Genomic DNA, 26965 nt, shown 5'->3' with positions numbered 1-26965 from the left:
CCCTTTCCCTTGTAATAAGCGTATAAATGTAACTCTCCGCCTACCAAACTCAAGTGATTTTTAATTGGTCAGGCCTACACCAGGCCTCCTCTTTTTTGCGTTTCTATTTGTTGTCGATGATATCAGCTCTAAGTGCTCAGCCTCCCAGTGTCTGCTATTGGACTTGTCACCACGTGAAGTGTCTTTAAAAAAACTCTCAATTTCATTGGCTTGTTTGGAAGTCCGGGATCTGCCATTACCGGAAGTTAAAATTTGAACAGAAGGGTTTGTTCTCGAAAAACAAAACGAAGTGCAAGTTTAGATGCTAGCAATTCCCTGTAAATTGTTTCAACCCAATAACATTTACATTTACACCTAAGAGGGTGAATGTGTTTGATCTTGCAGGTCATGAATCTCGAGCTAATTAAGATATCATGATGATTTCTTAAGTTGTAAGAAAGGAGGTCTAACGTTAGCTAGCACATGTAGCTAATATGTCCAAAAGTAATATAGAAAACTTGAGAAATATTCAAAAATGAATCGCATAAAAGTTAAAACATATAGGCCCAAATATGTGCGTTTTTTATATTTAAAGCATCTTTTACCAAGCATGGCCTGGGCTTTTTGTTTTTTGGTATTCTTTCTGTGTATAAAAACGACTCCATGCGTCACCGCAAATACCTCAAAATTAATAGATCATACAAAAACTAGCTTTCTTGAAGCACTGCAGTCTGGGAAGACTTCCTTCGTGTATTTTGGAAACCAAGGTAAGCAACTCCAATCAAACGTGAACATGCCCTAGGATACACGTTTCATATTATAATACATTTACATGATTAATTTTGAATATGAATAAATAAACGCTACAAATGTAAATACAAATGTATTGTAGGATGTGTAGGTCATATTGGAGAATATAGATATGTCCCTACAACCTGTAATTTGAATATAATATGTAAGCTTTTTGATTCAGGGTCAGCTGGCATTCAGTTCTGGTAAAGAATAGGTTGGATTCATTTAAATAAATGTACTTCCTCCCGTTTCCCCTTGTCATGGGCTATATGCAAAATGATCAAATATTGATTATGTGCTTGATGACAGGCAAAATGTTCTTGATTTAAGCAGCATGTACGTTATGCTGATTATTGAAACAGTATATTCTGCTCAGCTCATGCTCAGTATGTAATAGGATGAACGTACTGTCAACCAGGCACAAATTTCACCTAGGTCCTGGGTACTAAGTAGCAAGTAGTAATATATGCATGCAACCGATCTAACATAAGCTAATATATAGTTTTTAAAGTGATTGTAAGGAAAACATCTTCTCTTTTCAATAAAAGCATAATAGCATTAAAAACAAAGAAAATGCTGAACAAAGAAGCATGAGAATAACATAAGAACAACCGTAAGAGCTGTATCAACTCGCAGCACACCAACATACACACAGTGCTTACGACTGATCAATAGCACTACCACAGATTTCCCTCCAGGTAACAGGGGTTGAGGTGTCAGGATCTAGGCCAAGAGTTGATCGTGGCTCTCTGTACTGTGATTGGTAACTGGTGGGACGTTATGAGTAGGGGAGAGGTATGGATTTACTTGGGGAGACTGAGCAACCACGTTTGACACATTGTTAGAAAAAATGTGCTTATGCTTGCTATTATATTTCTCTGCAGGACTAGGAGGTAGATCTTCACATTAGTTATAAATCCATGGATCAATTTCAAAGAATTTATGGGTAGACTCTGGGGCCCTTCATATCCAAACTTCACATAGAGATGGTCTGTTCTCAAAATTATACTTTGTTTTTGTGTTCTTATTGGTAGAAAGTAAAAACTCATAATAACTTCCTGAATTTGATGTTTTTCAGTTAATCCCACCATTAGACTCTTCCTTGAGCACCTGGAGAAGTCTGCAGACGCTTTGGAAGATTATGGTATTTTAGTTGCTAAGGTAACCAAAATGATTTTGAGATGAAAGATACCCACGTAAGCTTTGGTGCAGAGAACTTTCTTGGCTTTTTTAGGTAAACGTTCCACAGTTAGACATTAGACAACAGCAGTGACACGGTTTCCACCAGCTAGCATGCAGAATTCTAAGCATAGCATCATGTGGAATCCAACACCTATGCCAATTCGTCTGTCCCTCCCTCTTGTGAGAGAATGCATTTATGTAATTTGCATCCTTGTCCTCATCTGGTTTGTGAGATAATGAAGGCCACATCGCTGCCTTGGGGAATCAGTTCTCAGTTTCGTAGGGAAGCGTTAACTATAGATTAACCCACAATATACTAACCCTAAACCCTAAACCTAAACCCTAACCCTAACCGGCTGCATCCAAGTTGAGTTATTTGACTGCAGTCTTGTAGGGAATCTTGTAGCTGATGAAAGGGAAGTAAAATGTATATATGTAATCTAACAATTGTTCTGTTCACCTTGTTATTTTAGTTTCTCTGAGCCCATTACACTACAATGTCATCAGTATATTATGGTTAATAAACTAAACTATTGATGTATGCATGAACACAAGATAGAATAAATTATTTGTTTTAAGTTAAATTTTGTTGGACATGGAGGATTCAACTTTGGGTAGATTAATCTGATCGCGATCAACATTTGAAACATGTGGTGTTTTTAACTGAATGTTTTGCAGGTAAATTGCACGAAAGAAAGAGTGCCAAAGTATTGCACAGGTGAAAAGTTGATGAAGAAAGTATATTTGTTCCGGTAAGCGTTTCAGTTTCATTTGTTTATGATGAGATTCTGTTTAACTGAAAGGTGATATATTGTGTTTAGTATTGTACTTATGTGGCAAGAGCTGTTTTTTTTTTATCAAGGAACAGCACAAGCTGGAGTTTATAAAATTGAACATCCACTGAGACTGCCAGCTAGATTCCTCATTTTATTTCCAGTGAGGAAGCTAGCTAGTAAGGTTGAAAATAGTCTCTGATTAAAAGCTAGTTAATAAGCTGATAAGACTGGAAATGGCCTGACTTTGCTAGCTAGCCATTTCACAGCTGTCAAGTCACAGGTAAATAAGCTGACAAGTTTGAAAATCTAGCTATCTACCTAGTAAATAAGTTTAAAAATGAGCTAGGCTTGTTAGCTACCAGGTAGGTAGCGTATCATATTTTTAATGCCTTTCCCCATTTTTCACTCTGAAATTGGCAGTCAGGCACATTAAGCTCGTATCGTCACAACGTCCAACGTTTGCATTTAACGCTGGAGTGTCTAGATGCATGATGAATGTGCTGCTCTGATGCACTTACATGCAGCCACCAGCCGTTTTTTGCACCAGAAGTCCCACACTGCACCACAGGAGGCCAAATGCTGCACAGAGGATAGGCACATCTCACACTCATGTCCTTGAGCAACTCATAGGCGCCTGATGAGTTGCTAGAGTGTGCTGTTGAGCGGTATGGCAATCGGACACTGGCTGCTGTTACTCCCCCTACCCCAGTAAAACAGAGCCAGTTATGTGCCGCTGCAGGCTTCATTGTTGGCTTATGAAGCAGCCCAGAATCAAACTTGCAGTGTCTTGGGTCTCAGGACTCAGCCTACGCTTGGAACGAGCACCTCAAGCAGCTGAGCTACTCACATGCCACGTTATTTTATTGTCATCTAGATAGTATATAAAAATGCACCGATTCTCTGTTCTGATGATTAGAGTCATCATTTACAAAGTATGAAGTCTTCCTCACTATACACCCTCATTGACAAAAAATATTGCTGATATTCTCTGATATATGCTCTGTTGCACTACAATTCAATTATTTTTAACTGTGATGTACAGTACAGAAAGTGTCTGCCCCTCAGTGTTATAATATTGGTCTTGATTAGTAATGATTTGGTAACCAGGTAGTATTAGCAAAAAACATAGAGTCTTAGTCTTTTTATATGACTGGTATAGTATGTCTCTAGGAGTTACTGACTTTTTTCTCTTTTTTCCAGAGGATCTGATGTTCTGAAGAATTTTGACGCAGACACTGTGTTTGATGTCGATGCTATTGTGGCTCATGTTCTATTGTGAGTAACCCACTTTTAACCAAGTCATTCAGCCAACCTGTCCCTGGAGTGGCACAATATTATAGATGCAATTACATTCTGTCTTTAATACGATAATTGATTGATGATAATTTTTTGATACTTTGATAATTTTTTGAAACCTAAATGTTGACTCATTTAGCCATCTTGACTCTTGTTGCTGAAGGAGTCAGAACTGCAGATTTCACTTAGCCTGTCTGCTTCCTCTTTTGGAAAATGTTCTGTATGATTTGGTTTGAGTCCCAAAAACCCTGGAATGTTTTCATTGCATCTTTGCCCTAAATCACTTCATTGAATCAATTCATTGTTATTTTTGGGTGAGTTCAGATATTTTTCCTGAGAAGGTATAAGTAAAAAGAGGTGTATAAAATCTGCTGAATTAAGGACTTCCAGGAGCTGATTTTAAGAGCACTCCTTTAGCTGTTTTTATGTACATGTGAAAATTGCAAATATGATTGTTAATGATTTGCTAAGTGGATGCCCTAAACCAGGGCCTTTGGCATATCTTAAATTTTCACATATTTATTCATACAGCCAGATATTTACATAAGCAATGTTGATTAAGAATCTTTATCACGGATACAAAAGCATTGGTCCCTCTGGGATAAAAAAAATAGACAGCTTCAGTTGTTTTTGCTATAGGAGCTGTTGCTGTTTGTGCTATAGGAGTTTTATGTTTTCTGAGTGCTAACATTACCAGGCCTTTGCTTTACTGCCTTTGCATTGTGTAACGCTTATATCTGTGATAAGTGTGTGCATATTTCATAATGGTGTGTGGATGTGTCAACCTCTTGCACAGGTCTGTGTGTGACTTGCTTCTGAATGTAACTGTGTCTCCCACCACAGTGCGGTACTTTTCAATGAGGTTAGGTATGTGCAGACACCAGCAGAGCTTCTGAGCATTGAGAGGATAGCAAAAGGCCTGGCTGATGTCGTACTGGCATACGTTCAGATCCTGGGGCTACCAGGTATGTGTCTCACTAATAGACCTTCATGCTCGAGCATGCCTGTCTTTCTTTTGGTATAGTTTTCTCACATGAACTTGCTTGCATATACACAGAGAACCTTCTTTCCCCGTAGGAGTGCTGTTCATACTATGCCATGCTCGTTTGGTGCTTTTACAGAGCACCGGGCTGTGATGGAGGCCACATTCGTGTACGGCACCAAGTATCAATTTGTGTTGACGACAGGAGGCTCTGTGCTGAAGCACATGGGGTGAGTCACTTCTCCCAGCGCCACGTGTTTCCTGCACCCCCCAGTGCCTTTCCAAATTCAGGAGAAGCAGCACAGGGCTGTAGCAGAGGGAGCAGAGGCAGCGTAGTGTTTCACTCGCTGTGGATAACTCGTAGTCCTTCCGTAATGTACATTAAGTAGTTCGAGTTAGCGATGAGGCGCTGCTAATGTGTGGCTGTGCTTGTGTCCCAGCAGTGTGGAGGACCCATCCTCACTCCAGTCCGGCCTGTGGTTCCTGCACTGTAAGGAAGTGATGCGCCGCTCTGACCCCTGTCACCACACTGCCCTGAAGAGACCCCTCACCACCCTCAACATATACACGTTCCTGCAGCTGATGGAAGCTCCATTGGTGGTGAGATGGCCTACATACCTGTTTTTCCAAAAGAGCCCCCTAGATCAGTGTAGGTGGCCCCCAGGATGAATAGCTTCTTACTTTGAAATTGTCAGAGCAAGACAAAAGTCCTGTAGCTGTGGTTGCCATGAGGTGCATGTGTTTCATAAATGTTTATGTGAAAATTGTCACCAAAAAAAGTAGTGCTTTCTCCATGATTCAGTCCATGGAGAAAGACCAAAGACAAAATGAAGTGCTTGAAGCTGAAACTGACAAGTGGAGGAGACCAAAGTGAACTGTACTACCAGCTGTGAGTCGATCCTTAGAACAGACTTGTATCTTTCCAGTGCAGTCATTGGTTGTGGTGGTTCAGCTGCTCTTTTCATTTACACCAGTATTAGTTGACTGGTTAATCTGAGAGCAGTTCCAGTTCCAGGACTATCAGTGGAATATCAGTGGGATAATTCCCAGTAAAATAACAATGATAAATAATACTGCTATGATGGGTTTATAGATCATTGATTTTGTTTGTTCGCACACCTACTTTTGAATTTTGGGGTGCTTTTACCTAATTCTAATTCTGTCATACAATTTTTATTTGTCTGTGGGTCCAACTCCTTGGTCCACCTGGTAGGTGAAGAACTTTTGATTTTTCTCCAGTAACCTGATCAGGCTAAGGTGCTGACTTTATCTTGTTTGGCATTGTCTGGATATGTCCTGTACAAAACACTATAAACCTGATCACTCAAGGTTTAAATTAATTATTGTATAGTGTTATGTAGCTCCTTTGGGTAGTAATAGTCACTGTTTTTTGGTCACTGTTGTTTGGTGCCAAATACACACCATGACTGTAATTTTGCATTTATAGACTACTGTTTGGCAGTTTTACATAGTTTTACTATGATTTTACTTTCACATTGTTTTTCATCTCAGTGCTGACTTACTGTTGGTCTGGCTGCTATGTACTTTAGTCATTGATTTTGTTTTTCCTGTGATGCATTTAAGATGTCATGCCTTAATAGCTTTGTAAAGTCACTCTGGATAAGAGCATCTGTCAAGTAAATAAATAATGCATTAAGTGGGTAGAGGAATTACATGGTTCTCTCTTGGCCGGGAGCCCTGTATAATCCACTCCACTTTCTCTATGTCAGACAGAGACGAGGATGGACCCCACTGAGGTGGAGACGGTCCACAACCGCCTCCGCACACCCCTGCTGTTTCTCTTCACCCAGGCTGAGACCCTGGCCGTGGATCGAAACACTGCAGAGACTCTGGCCTGGAGGCTTCGGGGTGAGGTGGGCCTGGCTCTTGTACACAGGTACGTACCAGCAGGGGGCACTGTGAAATCATGGATAAGACTCCTCTTATCAGTATTGCTGCTACGACTAGTAGTTGATGAAATCGTAGTTTAAGATCCCTAAGCTGCTCAAGATGTTGCTGAAAGTGCGTGCTAATCCACATGCGTACAAGTGGAGCTGTCTCTTTCAGTTCCTAAAAAAATTAGGCAATAAGGCATGTGTGGAGCTGTTTCACGCAAAGGGCAGTTCCTTGAAAATGAGGCACATCTGGAAATGTTTCTGGCAATATGCAATTCTGTAAAAATGATGAAGTTAATGTGTGTCAAATTTGCTGGATTCTGTCTTTGGGGCAGGGACAGTCCTGACGTGAAAACTCCTCAAGAGTACAATGCAGCTTACAGACTACCTGCAGAGGTAAGAAATTATAAAGCACAAATTTTATGTTCCAAACATCACTGGTTTGTGAATATCTGCTTTTTTGTCCATTAACCAGGGTTCAGCAGTTAAGTACTTCACCTTGAAAAACATTGAGGAAGTTTTCAGCCTTTTCAGAGAAGAACCAGTTCAAGATGAAGAGGAAGACAAGGAAGATGAAGAGGATTGGGCCGTCCTTGGTAAAAAAATAATAATCTCCAATACATGCGTTTCCCTCATTAGCACTTCCTAAGGTGGATTTTCTTCACTCTGTGTAAGTATCAGGAATAATTTACCATCTGCTCAGGCTCTGTTGGAAATGTCAAACACACACTGCCAGGTAAAGACCGTGATATGCAATTTTGTTAAAGGGATTTTGTTCCAACTTGTGCGTGTTATTTTTTTAAATGTAGGTAAAGAGATGCACTTGAATGCATTCTCTTTGCAAACAAATCCTAAATCAGCAAACAAATTTACTCTCTATGTTCCCAGATGTCTTAGATGATGAGGTAGCAGAGTCTGTGTACCGGGACAGGGACCTGGGGTTGGACCTGGAACTGATCTTGGAGTTGACAGCAGACACATTCAACAAAGCTGTGACAGAATATGACCACGTGGTGGTGCTGTTCTTTGTCAAATGTGAGTATATCTACAGTAAATTCACCTGTTAAATTTGTGCTGCACAATGTTATCCATAATAGCTGAAATTCACGTTTTACTATCCGCTGCATTTCCTGTATAGCGTTTGCTTAGTAGCTTCAAATAGTACCTGAGATCAAAGATAGGATTGCTGTGTGATTTGATGACTGTGAAGTTGAACGCGTAACCAGAGGAATCAAATACCAGATGGGGCAAGCTGTTATATCCTTTGGCATGAGACTTGGCCTGAATGAGAACAACAAATACAGAGAAAAATAAAGAATAAAGAATTAACCAAAAATGTCTTATTTGCCCTCAAGGGGATGCTGTATCCATGGCTTTCATGCAGTCATACCAAGACGTTGCTGAAACACTGGAAGGTAAAGATGTCGTCTACATTTAGATACAGATACAGATAGATACAGTTGTACAGTTTTGTTTAAATGTAATTATACTTGAAATTCTTCTTACTGAAAATGGTATTTGCATGTAATGTTGAGTTCATGCTCATGAGATACAGTGAAACATGATGGCCCTTAGGGAGTCATGGAAGAAAACCTGCTTGCTTTAGTATACCTGTCACAATTAATCTCCTGTAAGGGGATTCTCAGTCAGTTTCTGCACATGCAGTGGTTCATAAATGTACTATTTTTTATGCCTCCATGATATCTTGGTTGTAGTGGTCTTGAGACAGAATTAAATTGCACTTTAAGTTTATTTTCCAATTTTCTTGTCAATAACCTCTCCAAGCCACATTTTCAGCGTTATAGCTTTAAATGATTGTGCAACCACTTGTTCCTCCCAGAACAAGTGAGAGTCTTGGGTGTAAGGAGGCGTGAGGACGCCGGTTTGTCTCTGCAGGTGTGGCGGGTGTGCAGCTGGCCTGTGTGGACTGTGGCGAGTGGACGGACGTGTGCAGCAGCGAGGGGGTCTCTGCCTTCCCCACGGTGAGGGTGTACCGTCCCGGGGAGCCGCCCCAGCCCTACAGGGGCATGCTGGGAGCCGAAAGCCTGAGCAACTTCATCATGCTGTGAGGGAACATTCCTCCACTCCTCTTCGACATTACTACAAATATCAGTGCATAAACATTGCAGCAATAATGGGCAGAAGAGAAATATAGCTTATAGCTATTTTAACAGTACTTAGAAAGCAGTGCTCAAAGACGCATGCCACCAAAAAATGATTTGAGATGCTTTCCATGTCTGTTAAACTATTGGCTTACATACATTGTATGTTGTACTTATCTCATTAATCCAGAAACTAAGCACATGGAGACTGACAGAGCATTGAGGGGCTCTGATGCATTAGCAAGTTACTTGCTAGCAAAGAGCATTGTTTTTATTTTTTGTCTCCTGCAGGGTTCCTCTGTAAAGCTGGCTCTAAATGTTCATTTTTCTCTTCTGTTCTGTTGCCCAAGCAATCTTACAGTGAAACTAGCAGCTAAAACCAATGCTTATATATTAATGTAGGAAAGATTCCTCTCCAACAGATCTACAGCAATGGACAGAGTTTAAAGCTTTAATTACTTTACAAAGAGAATAATGCATTTTCAGTACATTAGCTGTGTATAAGTGAAACATAGGCTACCTTCTTATGATCTTGTTTTTCCAGGGCTCCTTTGTGACTCGGCCCCAGGCTATTAGATCGCTGATGACACAGCGCTGGCCTTTCAAAGTCGTAAAATACAAAAAATACATATGATGCGCACCACACTTGTAGATCAAAAATGAAGCTGTTCGAATCATAGATGAGCACCATTTTACCTTCCAGCTGTGCATCTAACTTCATCCTTTTATAATAAATTAAAGCTGGACAATCTAATTTAACTTAGAACATGCGTAGGGTGAAGAGCGCATTTCAGGGCTACTACTTCTGTTGCAGCTGTTATAATTTGAATTTCTGTTGTCAAAATCCATCAGTTTATGAAGTATGTAATAGAAAGGCAGTCTGCCATATCTGCTTTATTAATTCCATTCAAGTGAATAATTTTTAAAGAAGAGTAAATTCAGAAAATGGTATGAGCTAATTTATGATCAGTACTTATGACTTCATTACTTAGTAGCTATCCCCTGTACCGGTCAACATCAGTGCAAGTAAAATGATGGACAACCCTCTTGCTATGGGTTTTTATAATTACTTGGAGCCACACAGCAAAGCATTATTAAGTGCAATAAATACAGCAAATTCCATGCAAAATGTTGACTGTAAATGCACAGAAGTCCCACTGTTGCATATTGACACTGCAGCCTTTTAATTCTGTAAGACAGCTGTAGGTGGCTAGGCTCGCTTACACTGTAGGAGTTTCAGTTGTGTGGTTATAATAAGCATGCCCTAGTCTGGCCTTTGTTGTCACATGTGGTTGTGTAGTTTTGCTGTGAGTCTAATACTCCATATTTTAAGGTAAAAAGAGCTTTTCTGAAAATATTATCATGGGCAAAGTAAGCATTTTTGATTCAGCATATGTTGTGTCCCATAAATGTTTTGGTTCAGTAATCAGAGCCCTTCAGATTTTTTATAGATCTCCAACAAGGGGAAAATTTCCTTTCACCACAGTAATCTGCCACAGTGAGAGGGAGTCTCAGAGCTAAAGCCTTGCATTTGTCACTTTATTCAATTCAGTTCAATTCAATTCAATTTGTATAGCGCTTTTTACAACACAAATTGTCACAAAGCAGCTTTACATTGTTCCCAGGCCTGAGACCCCCTGAGAGCAAGCCTAAGGCAACAGTGGCAAGGAAAAACTCCCTAATTTACAGGAAGAAACCTTGAGCAGAACCTGGCTCATAGGGGGAGCCCATCTGCTTCTGGCTGGCACTGCGCAGATAGAATTACATAGAATACCTGAAATTATACAATGTACTTTAAGACATGTGAGTTTTGATAGACAGTAGTAAATAACAGAGTGATAAAAAATGTATCCTAGAGAATGTCCGGTTCTTGGCACGCAGTACTTTAATGGCATGACACTCACTGTTGTTACAGTAATAAATAGAATATCTACTTTTAGTCTCTTGATGAAACCCTCCCTTAACTGAGATTTTGGCTGCGATGTACCAGCTCATCATTACGAAATCCCATGGCGCTTTTGAACTGCTCGAGCCTGGGAGGCCTCCCTGCAACTCTTTGGGTCTGGTTTTACTTCACATGGGTTGCATGCGTACACTCAAATTTCTCAGTTGTTTTAATACTTTTTCACTGCCAGTAAAGTCTCAGCAATTCCCTCCAGTCTTTTACTCCGATTGATCTAAAATGCCATGATATCATTAATGTCGTTAAAAGCCAGTTTAAAGCAATGTGATTCTTGATATCAGAGTGATCTAAGTAGTTTCAGCTGGGCAAAGGTTATGGTTGCACATCTGATAATTAACTGGAAAAGTAATTCTGGAGTTTCTCTCTTCACTTGCCTGTTACCATTAGGGAGATGGCAGTGGTTTATGGAAGCATCTTTTGATGATCTTTCTGTTCCTTCCACTCAAATAATTATGCACTGTATAATATAGTATACTGTAATAACAGGGAGAAGTGGAACTGCGTGGGGGAAGGGATTGTGAGTGCATGTTGGCTGTGATCATCCATATTTTTATTATTTAGAAATTCACATAGACAAGACAATGAAATTGCAGGGACTTAAAAGCACTTAAATTTCAAATTTTTCATCCTGAATACTTTTTTTCAGTTTCTCATGGCATTTCGGTTCAGGTGTCGGTAGCACGGTGCTGCTCTGCATTCTGACTCCCGACCCTTGCAATCACCGGTCCTTCACCCTAACCACTGCTCTGCGCGCTGCCTTGTGCCACATCTGCTCTCTGGTCCTCTCTGGAACATAACCTGTTTTCTCTGATTGGCAGGTGTCATGTGCCCACCCCTGTACTCCTGCCTTCTGAGGAAAAAGCGTGGTCCTTCTTGGGAGGGGAGCTGCACCAGGGTCATGCTGCCCTCTCCCCAGTCAGAGTGCTGGGCCTGTTTGGCTCCAGTCCCGACTCAGGTACACAGTCCCATTCGGTCTTTAGGGACGGCTTTTTGGCATGTCATATCTTATTTCTAGGGGCTCCAGAGAAATCCTACAGCCCAAAATCAATCCCGACATGTCATCAGCCCGACAGACTGGGAGCCCACAGTGGGACAATTAGTTTTGTTCTGTTGGGGTTTGGGTATGTCGGCAGGGTCTCCTTGTCTTGGCCCTCTCAGGCACCTCACAATTCATCAGGCACCTCTAAGTTGCTCAGATGGCGTCAGCGGAAAAGGGCGCATCCTCCAGTTGGTTCCCACTTTGGTACACTGTGTGACTTGCTGTATGGCATAGTGGTAAGGAGCAGGGATTGTAACCAAAAGGTTGCAGGTTTGATTCCCCGCTAAAGCTCTATTGCTGTATCTTTGGGCAAGGTACTTATGGAGAAAATATCCAGCTGTATAAATTGGTAACATGTAAAATTGTAACCTATGTAAGTCTCCCTGGATAAGAGCATCTGCTAAATGACAATAATGTAATTTAATCTGTGAAAAATAGCCTCTGGCTGCATGTGTGTGAATTAGTCTCGCCTCAGTGCTCTTGTATTACTGCGGAGTTTGCGTAACGTGCAGTGGTGATTCCAAAACAAAGTTGCATAAAGGGAAAAAAGCATAAATAATGTAAAGATCGAATTTCCAGGAAAGATAATGTTTTTAATTACAATTATGAATTGCTTGCAGGCACGCTGAGTCCACCCTCAGCTGCCCTGTGCGTGCTCCCTTGGAAAGATGATGTTTTTTTTTTATTTGAACTAAATTGCTCCATAATTTGAGGTAATAATAAGGAAACATTTTTTGTTCCAGGAAGAGGCATGTTTGAGGAAGCTGCGAGGCTCCTGAGAGGCGAGACAGTGCTGGGCCTTTTTTCAGAAACGCAGACACAAAAATGGTACTTTGCGTTTGTAGGGTTTTTTTATCTCCTGTCTTATTTTTTATTTCATGTCTGAAATGTGGGGAAAATATAGTTTTCTTCACTTTATTGTTTTATGAAAAAATGTATTTCATGTCTATGTTGATGCAGATGAGCTATTTCTTCATGAGAGAGAGATGTGGCCACAGACGCATGCATTTTAAACTGATACCACTCAATTGGGACAAGTAGTCTCTGTGAAAGCGATGACATTTCATGCTAGTTGGTCAATGTCCTCCCACTGGAACGTAGACGTGGTTGTATGTGTATTTTGTGTTAATATGTAACATTGCTGTTTTTTCTGTCCTTTTTCAGGGCTGAAGATTACTCAGTGACGCTACCTGCAATCCTATTATCCAGGGGGCCTGGCACCCATATTGAGCCTTATTCCCTTCATCTGTCTACAGTGGAAGAAATGGCTGCAGACATCCGCAAGGCTGTGCTGGACAGCTTTGTAAGGGGTTCTTCTTTATATCTGATATGGCATGATAGAAAGTTTATCATTGTTGTTTCATCTTGGCGAAGGCAAAGGACTAGGATAGGGAGGGATGTTACCAGCCTTCATGTTATAATAAAATTCTTGCTCCACTTGGTATCCCCCCATCCATAGAGGCACGAAAACAAAATCTCTATCATTTGTTTTGTTTACTCAAATGAGACCCAATGGGATGAATCTGGGTGATATTTTGGTAGAACCTAAATTTACAGCATCCTGTCTGCTAGGGGAGTACATGGCAACAATTGAACTTACTTGTAAATATGTTAAACTATGATGAAACTAATTATTTAATAATGTAGTAACGTTAATACTGTTTCTGATGTATTTATTATGAAACAAACATCATAGCATGTGGTAAAATTATAGTGCTGATTTTTTCACCGGGCAACTGGAAGTAATAAGTTGAATTACTATGCGTTCTCCAACTGGATGGCAGTTTCCCACAGCAAGATTTGTTCACTTTATGTATCACCATTTCTTTCATCATCATCATCTCTCATTATTGCGTGAATAAATGAGTAGATTAATAAATAAATTATTCCTGGTCAAGGAATATACATGATTGTGCACCATGACTTGTATGACCATGTAGATACACTATGTATTTATAGATTTGTTATTTAGATTTAAATGTAGGTATTTGATAGAAGAAGTTAAACTTCTTGCCAGCGAGCCTGGAACCACAAGCTTCACACATAATTGAGTAAGACCCCCTACAAATGCATTCTTGGAATTGAGGCTAACACAATCCCAGCTATGTGGTGACTAGTTTCCATGAAATTCTTGACATATGAAGCAGTGTTAAGTTTTCACTCCACAAAGGTTCAAGATTATATAAAAAAACCCCCGGGAATAGCGTATTATGAGGTTTATGCAGATGTTAACATTCATCCCCAAAAAGCCAGAAACATGTTTTGAAACAAAGCCGAGTGGGTGTCTGTCATGACAAAGCTTTCGAGAGAGAACCGTAAATTCACAGTTGTTGATTGGGATACTGGCCTGGTCAGCACTATTTGAGCAGAAAAAAGAAAAGCAAATTTTGAAATGAACTTTTTTAGCAGTGTGTCTACAATATTCTTGTACCATTCGTTTCTTTGTGTTGTTTGTGTCTCTCACAGTTACGCTTGGCTTCAGTATGACAAGAGTCAATCAGAGATGGTTATAGTGCATTGGTTATCCAGTTTGAGATCAAATGCATTAATATGTAGTCATGTCATACTTGCTCAGTTGTGCCAGTCAGAATATTACAATGACAAATAGGAGGCCCTTTACTTTTGAATGTAAGTAATTTGTGGATTCACAAATAACAATGTCAAGACTCACAAATACCCTCAAATAAAATAGACTCAAAAATAAAACTTTGAAGGTAACCATGATGCTCTAAAAGGAATAATCACTTTTAAAAGTTTATATATGTAAAGGTGTGTTCTGTTGTCTGTATGCTTGTTTGAAACCGGTACATCCAGTGCTTGTTTGGTTATGGCCATGTTTTGTCACACTGTTGGATGCACATTATTGCCTTCCACAGTTGAGGCCATGGGTAATTATTCTTTCTGGCTAAAGGAAATCTACCTTTTGCCTATGTAAACAGACCAGAGTTCCTTTGAGCAAAGCACACTTTGAAATCGCAGTGTAAGAACACGTTTGTGCTTAGTACTAACAAATTAACACTTTAACAAGCAGAACGATATGTTTAAAGGAAAATTGTCTTGGCAGTTGTTACATCGGACTGCTAACATTGCACTTGAACCTGGTGTCTTGAGTGATCTGCATTGTCAACAAAGCGATCTTATTTAAAATGTAAAGTTCAGTTACTCATGGCTAGCATAAAGACTAAATTTCCTGTTAAACATGATTTTCAGTTTGCTCAGCATTCTTAAGCAACAGTCCTTTGTCAGAATGTCAGATATCCACAACAGATGTAGAAACCAGAAAAGTCAGGGACATTTCCTGTTGATGTTGTGGGTTTTTTCTGAACTGGAAATCTCTAATGGCAGGCTTCTCAGGGTCTACTTTTCCACATTGTGAGTAGTGTACAGCATGTGTATGATCTATTACCAGAAATATATGTACGGAATAGTCCATGGGGATATGAACCCTTGAAATCAGAAGTGGACTTTGCCAATAGTCCCAGATGTTTTTTGTTCAAGTCAGTGCTGGAAAAGGAGTTGAACTGAACTCTTCTGTAAGGAGTGGAGCTGGCATAGGCACTGCTGAGAATAACTCAACACTAGATGTCAGTATTTATCTACCAAATCAACGCTTCTGTACTTGGTCTTTTATTTTTACATTTTTGCATTTTTTAAGTTGACCGGAAATTATGCTTCCCACAGACTATGCAGGAATTGCTCAAAGGGGTGCTAGCTTGGTGTTGTTGATAAATGTATATGGAAGTGCACAGTATTATAATAATATGTTTTGAAGCAATAAAAAGGTGGTATTTGTTATTGGACAAGCTAGTTGTTGATCCTCAAAAAAATTCTGATTTGTACTGACGCACCATTTGTAGCTTTCTGTTGCACAAGCTCCAAATGATAGTATGATTTTCTGTGTTGTTTTCCTTTTCTACATTGTTTTCATAAATCGCTGCAGGTGCTGTACATATTTATTGTGTTTTGCATTGAATGCAAAAATCTGTGTGATCAGTAGCATGCCATGTTTTTTCCAGATGTCAAACATGATGGCCTGTGTGGTTGTAGTAACACTTTGCTTTGTGTTGTGGTGCCTAGGTTTTCCACACTGCAAGTGATTTACTGGTTTAAATTCAGCTGGTACAGTTTGAGCCAACTCACCAATTTTTCTTTCAACGTATCACATCTAATTACATAGCTGCAGTGATGTCAAAATGAAAGGATTTTGGTAATTGTACGCATGAGCAGATACTTATTGTACTTGTTTCGATTTTATTAACACCATACAATTCTTTCTCTTTTATATGTTTTAACTTAACTTTAACTATGTTTAACACAAACCAGACTACTCCCGCTAATGTGAAGTGAGTGCTTGTTTAGAGAAAAGTCTTGTGGCCGGCGTGACTCTTTTGCTTGAGTTTCCTTCTCTCACCTTGGCATTGAAATACAGATTTCAAAGTTGTTGTTGAGAGTGCCCTAAATTAGATGTAATGACATTTTGCATTTCATCCACCATCAGTAAATAGCTTGTTAACCACAGTACATTAACAACAACTTCCTGCAAGGGTATCGCCCAGTGCCCTGAAATATGCATTCACAGTAGTCCAGTCATTGCCTGGTGGGGAGGGTAAGACCTTTGAGAGATGAGTAGTCAAATGTGCATACTCTGTCCTTGTTTTTGGTGGGTCAAAACAGAATATATTTAGTATTGCCCCTGCCTTCAACTATTCTATATGACTATGGATGATGTACATAGGCTATGATAACACGTAAATGCTCTAATATGCCGTCGTTTTTTCTGTTTAGTTCTTTAAAACACTCCATATGTTTTTAGGTCCCAGTATGGAAAATATTAATGGTCCTGTCCACTATTTGTGATTGACAGATGGGAGATGCATTGTGTTGATTTTGTTAAAATTGCAGGGCTGGTCGTGTCAGAATATTATACAGTGCAATTGAGCAGAAGCAAAGGCACAATTGGAAGTTTTCATTCATTGGTTTCCATTGATATCAATAAACTAATCTTGAGAATTTATTTAAAAATTTGTGCATTTGTTCTAGGAAACAAGAAAGGTACAACTTGCAAGAGAAGGACAGCTCAAATCAGGGGTTTATGAGAACATGCAATTATGGTACTGCTGGATATTATTTAGTGCATTGCTTCACAGCAAGAAAGTGATCAATTGCTATGGCAGCCATTGAGAGACATGATCATTTACAGGTCCCATTATGCCTTTTGAGACAACAGCGGAAGATAAAATTCCTGCAGATCAAATGACACTTTTAAGACTATATGGCTTTATTCTAGTTAAATGGCTTTATTCTAGCACCACATCAGTCCTTCGTCCATTTTAAAGCGTTGTAGTTGTTTAAAAATCCTTTATAAAGTAGTAATACCAGGTATTTATGGATGCTTTAAGAAGGCCCGTAAACGTTAATAAAGTGTGATACTCTGTCTTCCAGCCGGAGTTGACAGTGGAGAACCTGCCCTCGTACCTGGAGCTTGGAAAGCCTCTCCTGTTGCTCTTCGTGGGGGATGAGGGGGATGAGGAGGAGGAGGAGGAGGAAGGGGCAAGGCAGTACGAGGCTGTCCGTGGCGAGCTACGCAGCCTACAGGGAACAGGACGACTAGACTCCTACCTGCCCTGCTGGATACACCTGTTAGTACCTCAGCAGTTGCTCATTTAGTGTCTCCAGCAGCTGATTTTGTTTCAAAAACATTAGCAGTGTGCTTAGCTTGAATTGAGCAGGCTAAAACTCTACTTTAGTAAAGGGATGCAACAAATAGGTTTTGAAGGAGTGAGCTGGTTTTCGTCACACAAAGAATATCCTGGAAATCACTTTACGTTTTGCAGAGGAGGTAAGAGCATTGCCATATGCAGTACGTTGTGTTTGTTTTACAGATGTCCTTATCCTGAGCGATTTACAGAGCTTACATGCTATGTATTTGTCCGGCTGAATATTTACTGAAGCAGTACCGGTAAGGCAGTTTGACATACAGCAATGCCCCGTCGAACTGGCAAGCATTGGGTTATGAGCCCTATTCTTCTCCACCGTACTACTTCACTGCCCACTCTTCAACTAAGTACATAACAAAGTACTCTTAAACCAAGTAGCAGATTATATAAGGTACACTATAAAGGCAAAAAAGGAGCAATTTTCCATTTTTCCCCATTGCTTATGTGGCAGGAAGAGATATTTATACACCAGCATTCTGTTTCAAAAAACTTGTTAAAACAGAGTTGTTGATCAGTCCCTGATGTTCTACCTTGCCAAGGATGGAAATCAGAATGCTCTGCGTGTCACATCAGCCATAACTAATTGGGAATTCTGAAAAACTGACGATTTCCATCTGTCAGTCCTTGGTTGTGTAATATTTCCGCTCTTTTAATTGCCCTTATATAGTAAATTAAGGGAATTAAAACCACACTATTGACTTTATTGCATCTTCTTCTACGAATTACTGTATGTGTAAGAGCTGAATCACTGTGGTGCCCTTTTCAGTAGCATTTTTCAGAAACAGCCAGAGAGCATTTCCTGACAGAAAGCTGAATGAGTTTGGTCAACCAGTTCCTGCAAGAGATAAGAACAGACCGGAATGTTTTGTATCCTAACATAAAAGAAAAATCGGCAAGTAGAATGTGTGTTTAGACTCGTGCTTGGTGTGTGCTTGCTTTTGCAGAGGACGGACTCCGAGCGGGCGGGCTGTCTTGGAATCTTACTTGGGCTCAGTGCCTATGCTGCCAGCCCTGGTGCTGTCCCAGCTGAGCACTGGGCGGGAGGTATTCCAGTACCCTCCAGAACAGCCCCTACTGTCTGAGGGTATCCTACAGTGGCTGCAGAGAGTGGAGAAGAAAGAGGAACAGCCTGCAGGTAAGGGTTACTCTTTCGTCTCCTCCCGGCCCCCTCTACACGAGTCAGCACTATTGGCTGTCAATCCACTCTGCTGTCCTCAAAACTATACAATTTTGCCTGCACCACTAAACCAGCAATTCTTGCCCAATCACCCCTTCATACTTTTCCCATGACCACGAATCCCCAGGAGTGTCAGCCCATCTTCCTTCTCCCACTGTTCTGAAATGCTTTCTCTGAACGGTCATTGCGTGTCAAATATATGAGATTTGTAACCAGTTTGTCTAATATTTTGCTTAACAATCCAGATTATTCTGAATTAAAGTGTGGAACTGCCTGTACATCACTTTGCTGTATCAATTCAGAACAACCTTGTTCACTACAATGGAGCCACACCCTTAAAGACAAACCACCAGAAGATACGGTTTTGTCTGGGCTAAGGAGGAGAAAATTTCGGGCCATCCATTTCTTTACATCTGTTAGGCAGGCCTCCATGTTTGATATATTCAGAGGGACATCAGGTTTGACTGATATGTATAACTGAGTGTCACCTGCATAACAGTGGAAGCTAATGCCATGTTTACGGATGTTATCGCCAAGAGGCAACATGTATAATGAGAAGAGCAGAGGCCCAAGCACAGATCCTTGTGGTATACCATATCTTACTCTGGAATGAGCAGAAGATTCATTGTTAATGGAGATAAACTGATATCGTTCTGATAGATAGGACCAGGGTGTGGAATACGGGGGGGTTTTGGGGTGTCTCTGGAAAAATCTTTAAAAATTATTTGTCACTTGTAATTGTCACTAAAAACGTTTTTTAACCCTTAAAGCCTGACAGACGCAGCCTGCATCCAAATTCACATCCCTTCTTCTCGGTTGAATTGCTCACGAAGTATTCATCGCTAACGATGCTAGGTGCTTGTATATGTGACTGTATATTTGTATATGTGTTGTTGAGAAAAATAGTTTTGAATTTACTAATTTAATCATAGATAGAATCTGCATACAGCTCTGCGTCCATCTCCACATCCATTACTCTTGTTTGAATTACTCATGAACTCGTCATTGCATAGATATGGAACACATATCACAAGAAAGAGCGGAACCAGAGCTTTGTAATGATGCTAGTCACATATTTGTACATACCGAAGTAATCACATTATGAAGACAGATCAAACTTCTGTAATAGCTTTACTGACTTCTTCACCCATGTTCACACTCCTGCTTCTCAGTTGAATAAGTCATGAAGTCCCTATCACTTCACAACGTACAGCATATCAAAATAAATTATATATAATAAATTATTTATTTACTTATTTATTTACTATCCACCTGCCCTCCGCCGAAAAAACATCCTGTATTTTGAAACCTAAATGTTGGCAGGTAGGCTATGGTTGGGGTGGACCCCCGATTGCCACTGGGTATTTCGCACACTGGATAGGACCTAAAACCAAGATAGAGCCTGTCCACTTACGCCAACCAGGTTATCAAGGCGGTCGAGGAGGATACGATGATCGATGGTATCAAAGACCGCACTTAAAGTCTAGTAGCACAAGAAGAGAGATACAGCCATTGTCACAGGAGAGTAGAAGATTGTTGAGCACTTTCAGAAGAGCGGTTTCCGTACTATGATGAGGTCTAACCTCAGACTGAAAGACTTCCAAAATGTTGTTAGAGTGTAAAAATTCACAGCGTTGCTTTGATACTGCTTTTTCCAGGATTTTTGAGAGGAATGGAAAATTCAAGATGGGCCTGTTGTTTGACAGGTCATTGGGATCTAGATTGGGCTTCTTTAGAATAGGCTTGATAACTGCTACTTTGAAGGACTGTGTCCAGACGTAAGGGAAGTGTTGATAAGATTTAATAACGGTGTGCCAATTGCAGGTAGTAGGTGTTTTAGGAAGCCGGTTGTTATGGGGTCTAGTTAGCTGGTAGAGTTTTTAGATGAATTGATAAAAGAAAAAGTCGCTGTATTCAATGGGTGTAAAAGAGTCAAGGCACGAGGCAGGCCTAATAGACATACCTATGTTGTCTGGAACGGGACTGGCCAGGCAGGAGGAAGAAGACGATGAAAACTTTTGTATTGTGTCTCTTATCTTTATGATTTTGCTGTCAAAGAAGTTCATAAAGTCATCGCTACTATAAATTGCTGGCATGTTAGGGTTAACTAATGCAGGACTCTTAATTTTTCTGGTGATAGTGCTAAACAGATACCTAGGATTTTCCTTAATTTTCTCTATAAGGGTAGAGAAATATTTGGATCTGGTGGCTATGAGGGTAAGCTTATAGGTTAGGAGACTTCCCTTCCATGACCAGGGAAAAAACTTGGGAAAAAAAAGTTGGTGGAGCGCCATTTTCTTTCGAGTTTTCGTGTAGTTTGTTTGAGAGCACAGCTATGGTCATTGTACCAAGGTGCTAGCTTTTTGTCTGTGATTTTCTTCCTTTTAAGGGGAGCAATAGCATCCAGAGTTTTACGTAAAGTGGAGTCTATACTGTCTGAGAATTGATTAATTTCAGTTAAACTAGGGTTTGAACATAAGCTAGAGGAGATGTTATCCATTTATACAGCTGGATATTTACTGAGGCAACTCTGGTTAAGAAGGGTACAACAGCAGCCCAAGGGTACAACAGCAGAGCCCCAGCAGGGAATCAAACCTTTCAGTTACGAGTCCTGCTCCTTACTACTATGCTACACTGCCATTCCAACAGTATAAATGGGTAGAACTGAATTTGTTAAAACAATCTGTCAGTAGATTCATTGTTTGGCAACCCCTGAGATGTGACTTAGGGACTCTAGATGCCTTTTTCTGGACAGATCATTATGAGTTGAATGAGGTGCTACATATAATGACAGATGTATAATTGGGATTTGGTTCTTTTTTGCCTAGTCAAGACGAAATGAAAAATGACCATGCTCTCTGAACTCAGGCTTCCGAAAGGGTGACTTTTTTGGCAGCTGGGGTGAACATTGAAAGTTTACTTTCAATTACTTTTTGTTAATAACCTAAAGACCTCTGGCCTAGACTGAGAGTTTTTTCATTTCTTATTTAGCATTTGTCTGGAATTGTACTTTCCAAATAAAATTAAATAAAGATTAAATAAAATAAACAGCGAACTATACTCAACAACAGTTCAGATTTTTCCTGGGAAATATGATTTAATGGATAAATGGTGACTGTGTTTACTGATTTATTGGAAGACAAGGCATTCATTTCTAAGGAAGGACATTAAAGTCAAATATGATGACAGAGGGCAGGGGTGACATTCAGTGTTTATGAATACCAGAACGCTTGGTTGTTCTATGGGAATCGATTGCTATCCTGCCCTATTGGGCACAGTTCAAACACTGTGTGTTGAAGCCACAGGGTGTCCATATCCAGTATGGTATTTATATGGCCAAAAAACTTGCATTTTTTGCAATGCAATAAACAGAAGGATAGTCACATTCTTGAGCTCACTGTGTTCTGGCCATGTTCATATTCAGTGAGTATGTATGTAAATTCACCTGCACTACAGGCTGCTTTCTCCCTGTTGACATCCCACAGCTGATGGACATGGGTTGCTTGCTTTAATAATAATAATAATAATGGGCATTATTATTATTATTATTATTATTATTATTATTATTCATAGTTGTAGTAGCAGTGGTAGCAGTAGAGGTATTTGTAGTGGTAGCATTACTAATATTAGTATTATCATCATTTATTATCTTAAATTCTCATTATTATTTGCTGTACCTGGTTGCAAGGTTGCCTTTTGATACCAAAGTCATGCAAAGCATGCCAATAGCCATCTTGTAGTAAGAGGCTCTGGCCTCTAGATGGAGAACAGTACCTTTCTTTCCAGTTCAGGCATACACTTCCTATTACACAAGAATTTCAGCCTTTTATTTTGTGAAGTCATACATTTAAAGTGCTTTCCTTTTAAAGACAAACATGTCTTGATATAATGGCAGATCATTTTTTCCCACCACTTTGTCTGTAGATCAGTAGCCTTCCTTTTTGAAGCTGTTGTCTGTATTCTGCTAGTTTGTGTGCCAGACTTCAGTCAACCTAAGCCTCTGTTTCAGTCTGTTGAATAGTCTTTCCTTAATGAATGAGATCATGCCCCTTCTATTCAATCTACTTCTGTGTGTTTGACCTAATACAATTAGTATTGTTGCCTCTGTGTATGAATTCTTTGAAAAAACTCATCACTTCTTAAGAGTACCATTTGACAGTGTTGATTTCTTTTTGGGTTTCCTCCAAAGCACTCTCTGATTCTAAATTCCCTGAAGGCACTCCATTGTTTGCATGCTGATGTGGTTGAGAAAGTCAGTATTTTTTGTGGTAAAACGTAATTTTTCCCCTTCTCAGCAGTAAGTGTCTCCAGCCAACTTCCTGTGAAATCCTGGGGTTTCAGTTCTTCACCTTGCCTCACCTGTTATTTTTTTCTTTCCCTAGGGCTAGTCAGTTATTTCACCTATCCCGCTCTAATGAAATTTAATTCGTGTTAGCACATAAGCATCTTTGTTCGTTCAAGCACAGCTGAAATATTTCAATATTTGCACCAACTTGCAATCTGTAAAAAAGTCACCAGAGAAGCCACATTGCTTGTTTGACGGCTGTTGATTCCAGCCTAATCTGAATCCACTTGTAGAAATGGGTGTGCTCCAATATTGAAGGAAATCTCAGTCTGTATTAGTATGGGCTGGTTTGCGGTGCCAGCAGTGACTGCTGTGGTTTACTGTACAAGGGCTTCACTGACACTTATCAGGTCTGGCAAAAGGCTATTTCCTGAGGTGGTCTGGGGCTAGCAGACCAGTGTGGCTGTATCTAGGTAGAAAGCCTAACATGTATGAATTAAGCAGGTTGGTTTTGACTGTGCAAAGTTATGGTTTTGATTTTACACAGATAAATGTGAAACATTGTTCAGTTGATGAAAATATTGTGTTGACTAGTCAGCTAGATACAGTTAATTGTCTCCTTTAAAAAAATCTTACAACAATATTTGACAAGCTATTGAAAAAATGACTACCTGACCTTCTTTGGAATAATAACTGGCTACTTAAACTGCAAGGTTTTGTTTAGCTGAGTGCTCTATAAATTTATTACAGTAGTGCAGGTACACAGGGTATTTTTGCTTTGCACATGTTAGGAAATACAGCCAGATGCATCTTGCCAAGACAACTGAGGACCTCTTAAGGAGACCAAAGTGGGAAAAGTTTTCAGCTGTTGAACAAAGCCATGTGTCACTGTTTACCAAACTGTGATGTTAATGTGCATCCTTCACATTTTCTAGGGTTTTGGAGACATTGTTGCGTCAGTTGGAGATATGATCACTGTTCAAATTCAGTGCAAAGGCGATCAAACCCAAACAAAAGAGTTTAATTAACTTAAATTTATCCTCTGTGGCTGTTTTCTAATTGTAGAAATTCAAATATATAATAAATACAAAATAAAAAATAGCCCAAGATTCATTTGTATTCTTGGAATTTTCAAGACTAAGTATAATCAGTCACACAGAAATTCATAAAGCTGACTAGATTGCTCATAAAACAGTAAAAAGTCCAGATGAACGAATAACTTGATAGTATTTTCAGAGAACCTAGAGACTGAAAAGATGCTACAGGGCATAAACAGTTGTGGCTATTATGTGAATGCTTTTTCCCCCTTAATGCAAACGTATTTTGAAATTGCTGATTGTATACTAAGCTCATCTCACCACCACGACCTCTGTGCAGGAGCATTGAGGCGAGACAAACGCAATCCTCTGAGACATTCACACACAGCCAACAGTTTTTCACACTGGAATTCGCACAGTACACTACAGTGGAGTGGGCATGGATTCACAGATCGGAGGATAGGCTGTACTCTGCCGATGTCATCCAAGTGACTCGCAGGAGCCTAACAAATCACAGGGTGCCTGAGAGTGGGGAGACAAGGAGACAGTGGCCAACGTACCCACCCCTGTCCCTGGTGAAACAGAAGTTAATTTGTTTTGCTGATGTGGATCATTTATTGGGATCAAACTCGGGCTATTAGAGCTCATCTTGCTCATAAGGCTTGCGCAATAACCACTGAGCTACTCTGGAGCCCTATTACTGGCATATTTAATTGAAGTCTAGCAGATCACTGACATACAGATATAAGGGCATTACCAAGATTAAAATGGTAACAACATTGAATCTTAGATTCATGCTCGAGTGTTATGTTTTCTCTCAGAATGTTTCTGAGTATGGCCCTTGAGCCCAGTATTCCAGAGCAACCTTTTGCCTGCTCGCGGGTGCTGTTGCCTTTTCCCTGTTAGGCGTAGTACTGCAAGACGACAGTGTAAACCCTTCTCAGCTTTTTATTTTTAACAGGAAGTTTTGTTGACATTCTTTAGAGAATTAATGCTTTGCACATGTGTGAACTTTGTACTAGCTGATTCAGTACCAATATGTATTTTTGTTTTCATTAAAACATTCTTGTATGGCAAGGGTTTCCAAATTTTCTGTTGTGAAACTGCTAAAACTTTAGTTACAAACAATGGAGATGCTTTTGCCTCTCAGGATTTATACATGTCTGGAACAAATTTCATTTTTTTATTATTTTATTAAGTTGGTATTTTAAATTAAACATACTTATTTGTTACTATTGTCTCCCATAATTACAAAATAATCATACATTTCTAGTAATATCTGTAATAATTTGTGTAAAAAAATAATTTCTAGATAATGAAAGTACTGTATCAGGTAATGCCATGATTTCACTGGTAATAAGCAACCTTCTTTTAAGATATTGCTATCTAATCACTTGCCAATGGAGAACAAATGTGTAATTATACTGGGCATTAGACTATGCTTTTGAAAAGACTAGTATGTGCCCCCTTTACTTTAAGTTGTAACTACCTTTCTGTGAAACTGGATATTGAGGATTGCAGAATATGTGCTATTTAGAAAAAAGCTGGAAGCATTTTTACAATGTAATTCCCATGTTTAACATTAACAAGGAATAATTAAGCACTATGATTGGTGAATTTGAAAAATACATTAAGCACTGTGAGTAATACCTTACTGCCATAAATGTAAGATATTTCTGTTATTGTGTGCTATGTTTTATGTAGACAAGGAAGGGTCTGTTAGAACACAGTAAAGTTAAACTTGCGTCATTAGAAATGACAGATATCTGAAAGCATTCTGTTGGTTCCCATCAGTCTTGTGCTCATTATTTCCATATTGGATCCCTCAAAGCCTTTCATGAGGTCTCTGGAGATTTTAGTCATTCAGACTCCTCTGCATGAGTAATGGATGCTTGGAGCAGCATGGACTGATAATGAAGTCACGTGATCTGCTGTGCTCTCTTCTAGGCGTGATTTCAGATGAGAAGTGGGGTCCCCCTGTGCCATTTTACGACTTCCTGTCAATCATGGACCAGGAGGCACCTGGATACGCTGCTCAGAAGAGCCCAAAGCTGAAGATAAGTGGAAGGGAGGTGGAGGAAGAAGGGCTGGACAAAGAGGGGATTTCTGGTGACGGGAGAACACTCAATCACAAGCTCCCCAAGTCCCAGCTGGGACCTCGTCCACCTCACCAGCACAATGAACTCTGATCCCTAGAATGCAGCTTTACTCAGTGAAAGGGGCACCTTATTGGGTACTAAGTTTGCCTCATACAAATGGCAGCAAAGACTATTTCATTGGTACGGTGTGCAGAAACATGTTTCTCGTAGCTATCCTGCCAGTGAAGGAACATATTTATCAGCTAGTTTAAATTATTTTCCTCTTACATATGAATACTTTTTATAATGTATATTTTTATATCTATTAGAGTTTTTTTTTTTTCTTGTGTCTTCTGATGGTCTTTCGTGTTTTGATTGAATGGCCCTGTATGAGATCATCTTCCAGGAAAGTCGTTTTGATACCTGAGCCATCTGTGAGGGACTTCCCACTGCCTTAAAATCCACAAAGTCTCCGTGTCTTATTCCATTCTGTAATGCTTCAGTTATGGGAAAAAGTCTGTTCTAAATTGCGTCTGGTAATCAGCAAGTGTATTAGCTTTCTTGTTAAAATTAATTACACTCATGTGAAACAAGAACACAGAGCATCAGTGCCACTGATCTGAAAAGCAGTTGTGGGTAATTAAACGCATGTGGCCTCTTCCAAA

General features: G+C 39.8%; 1 protein-coding gene across 1 annotated transcript; it reads left to right on the top strand.

The window, feature by feature from the left end:
* The first annotated feature begins 274 nt into the window (after positions 1-274).
* Positions 275-26553, top strand: txndc16 (thioredoxin domain containing 16). The gene is made up of 19 exons (XM_036542485.1): positions 275-746; positions 1850-1932; positions 2632-2705; positions 3930-4004; positions 4869-4990; positions 5147-5237; positions 5451-5607; positions 6738-6904; positions 7238-7298; positions 7378-7498; positions 7791-7937; positions 8258-8317; positions 8799-8967; positions 11786-11922; positions 12750-12834; positions 13171-13309; positions 17449-17645; positions 18668-18858; positions 26170-26553. The coding sequence occupies exons 1-19, from the start codon at positions 515-517 to the stop codon at positions 26409-26411; spliced, it is 2550 nt and encodes an 849-aa protein (XP_036398378.1). The 5' UTR covers positions 275-514; the 3' UTR covers positions 26412-26553.
* Positions 26554-26965: the final 412 nt, after the last annotated feature.

This window comes from Megalops cyprinoides, chromosome 12 (genome assembly GCF_013368585.1).
Source record: "Megalops cyprinoides isolate fMegCyp1 chromosome 12, fMegCyp1.pri, whole genome shotgun sequence".
NCBI lineage: Eukaryota > Metazoa > Chordata > Actinopteri > Elopiformes > Megalopidae > Megalops > Megalops cyprinoides.
The sequence above is the reverse complement of the archived record's forward strand: the minus strand, read 5'-3'. Positions and strand labels throughout refer to the sequence as shown.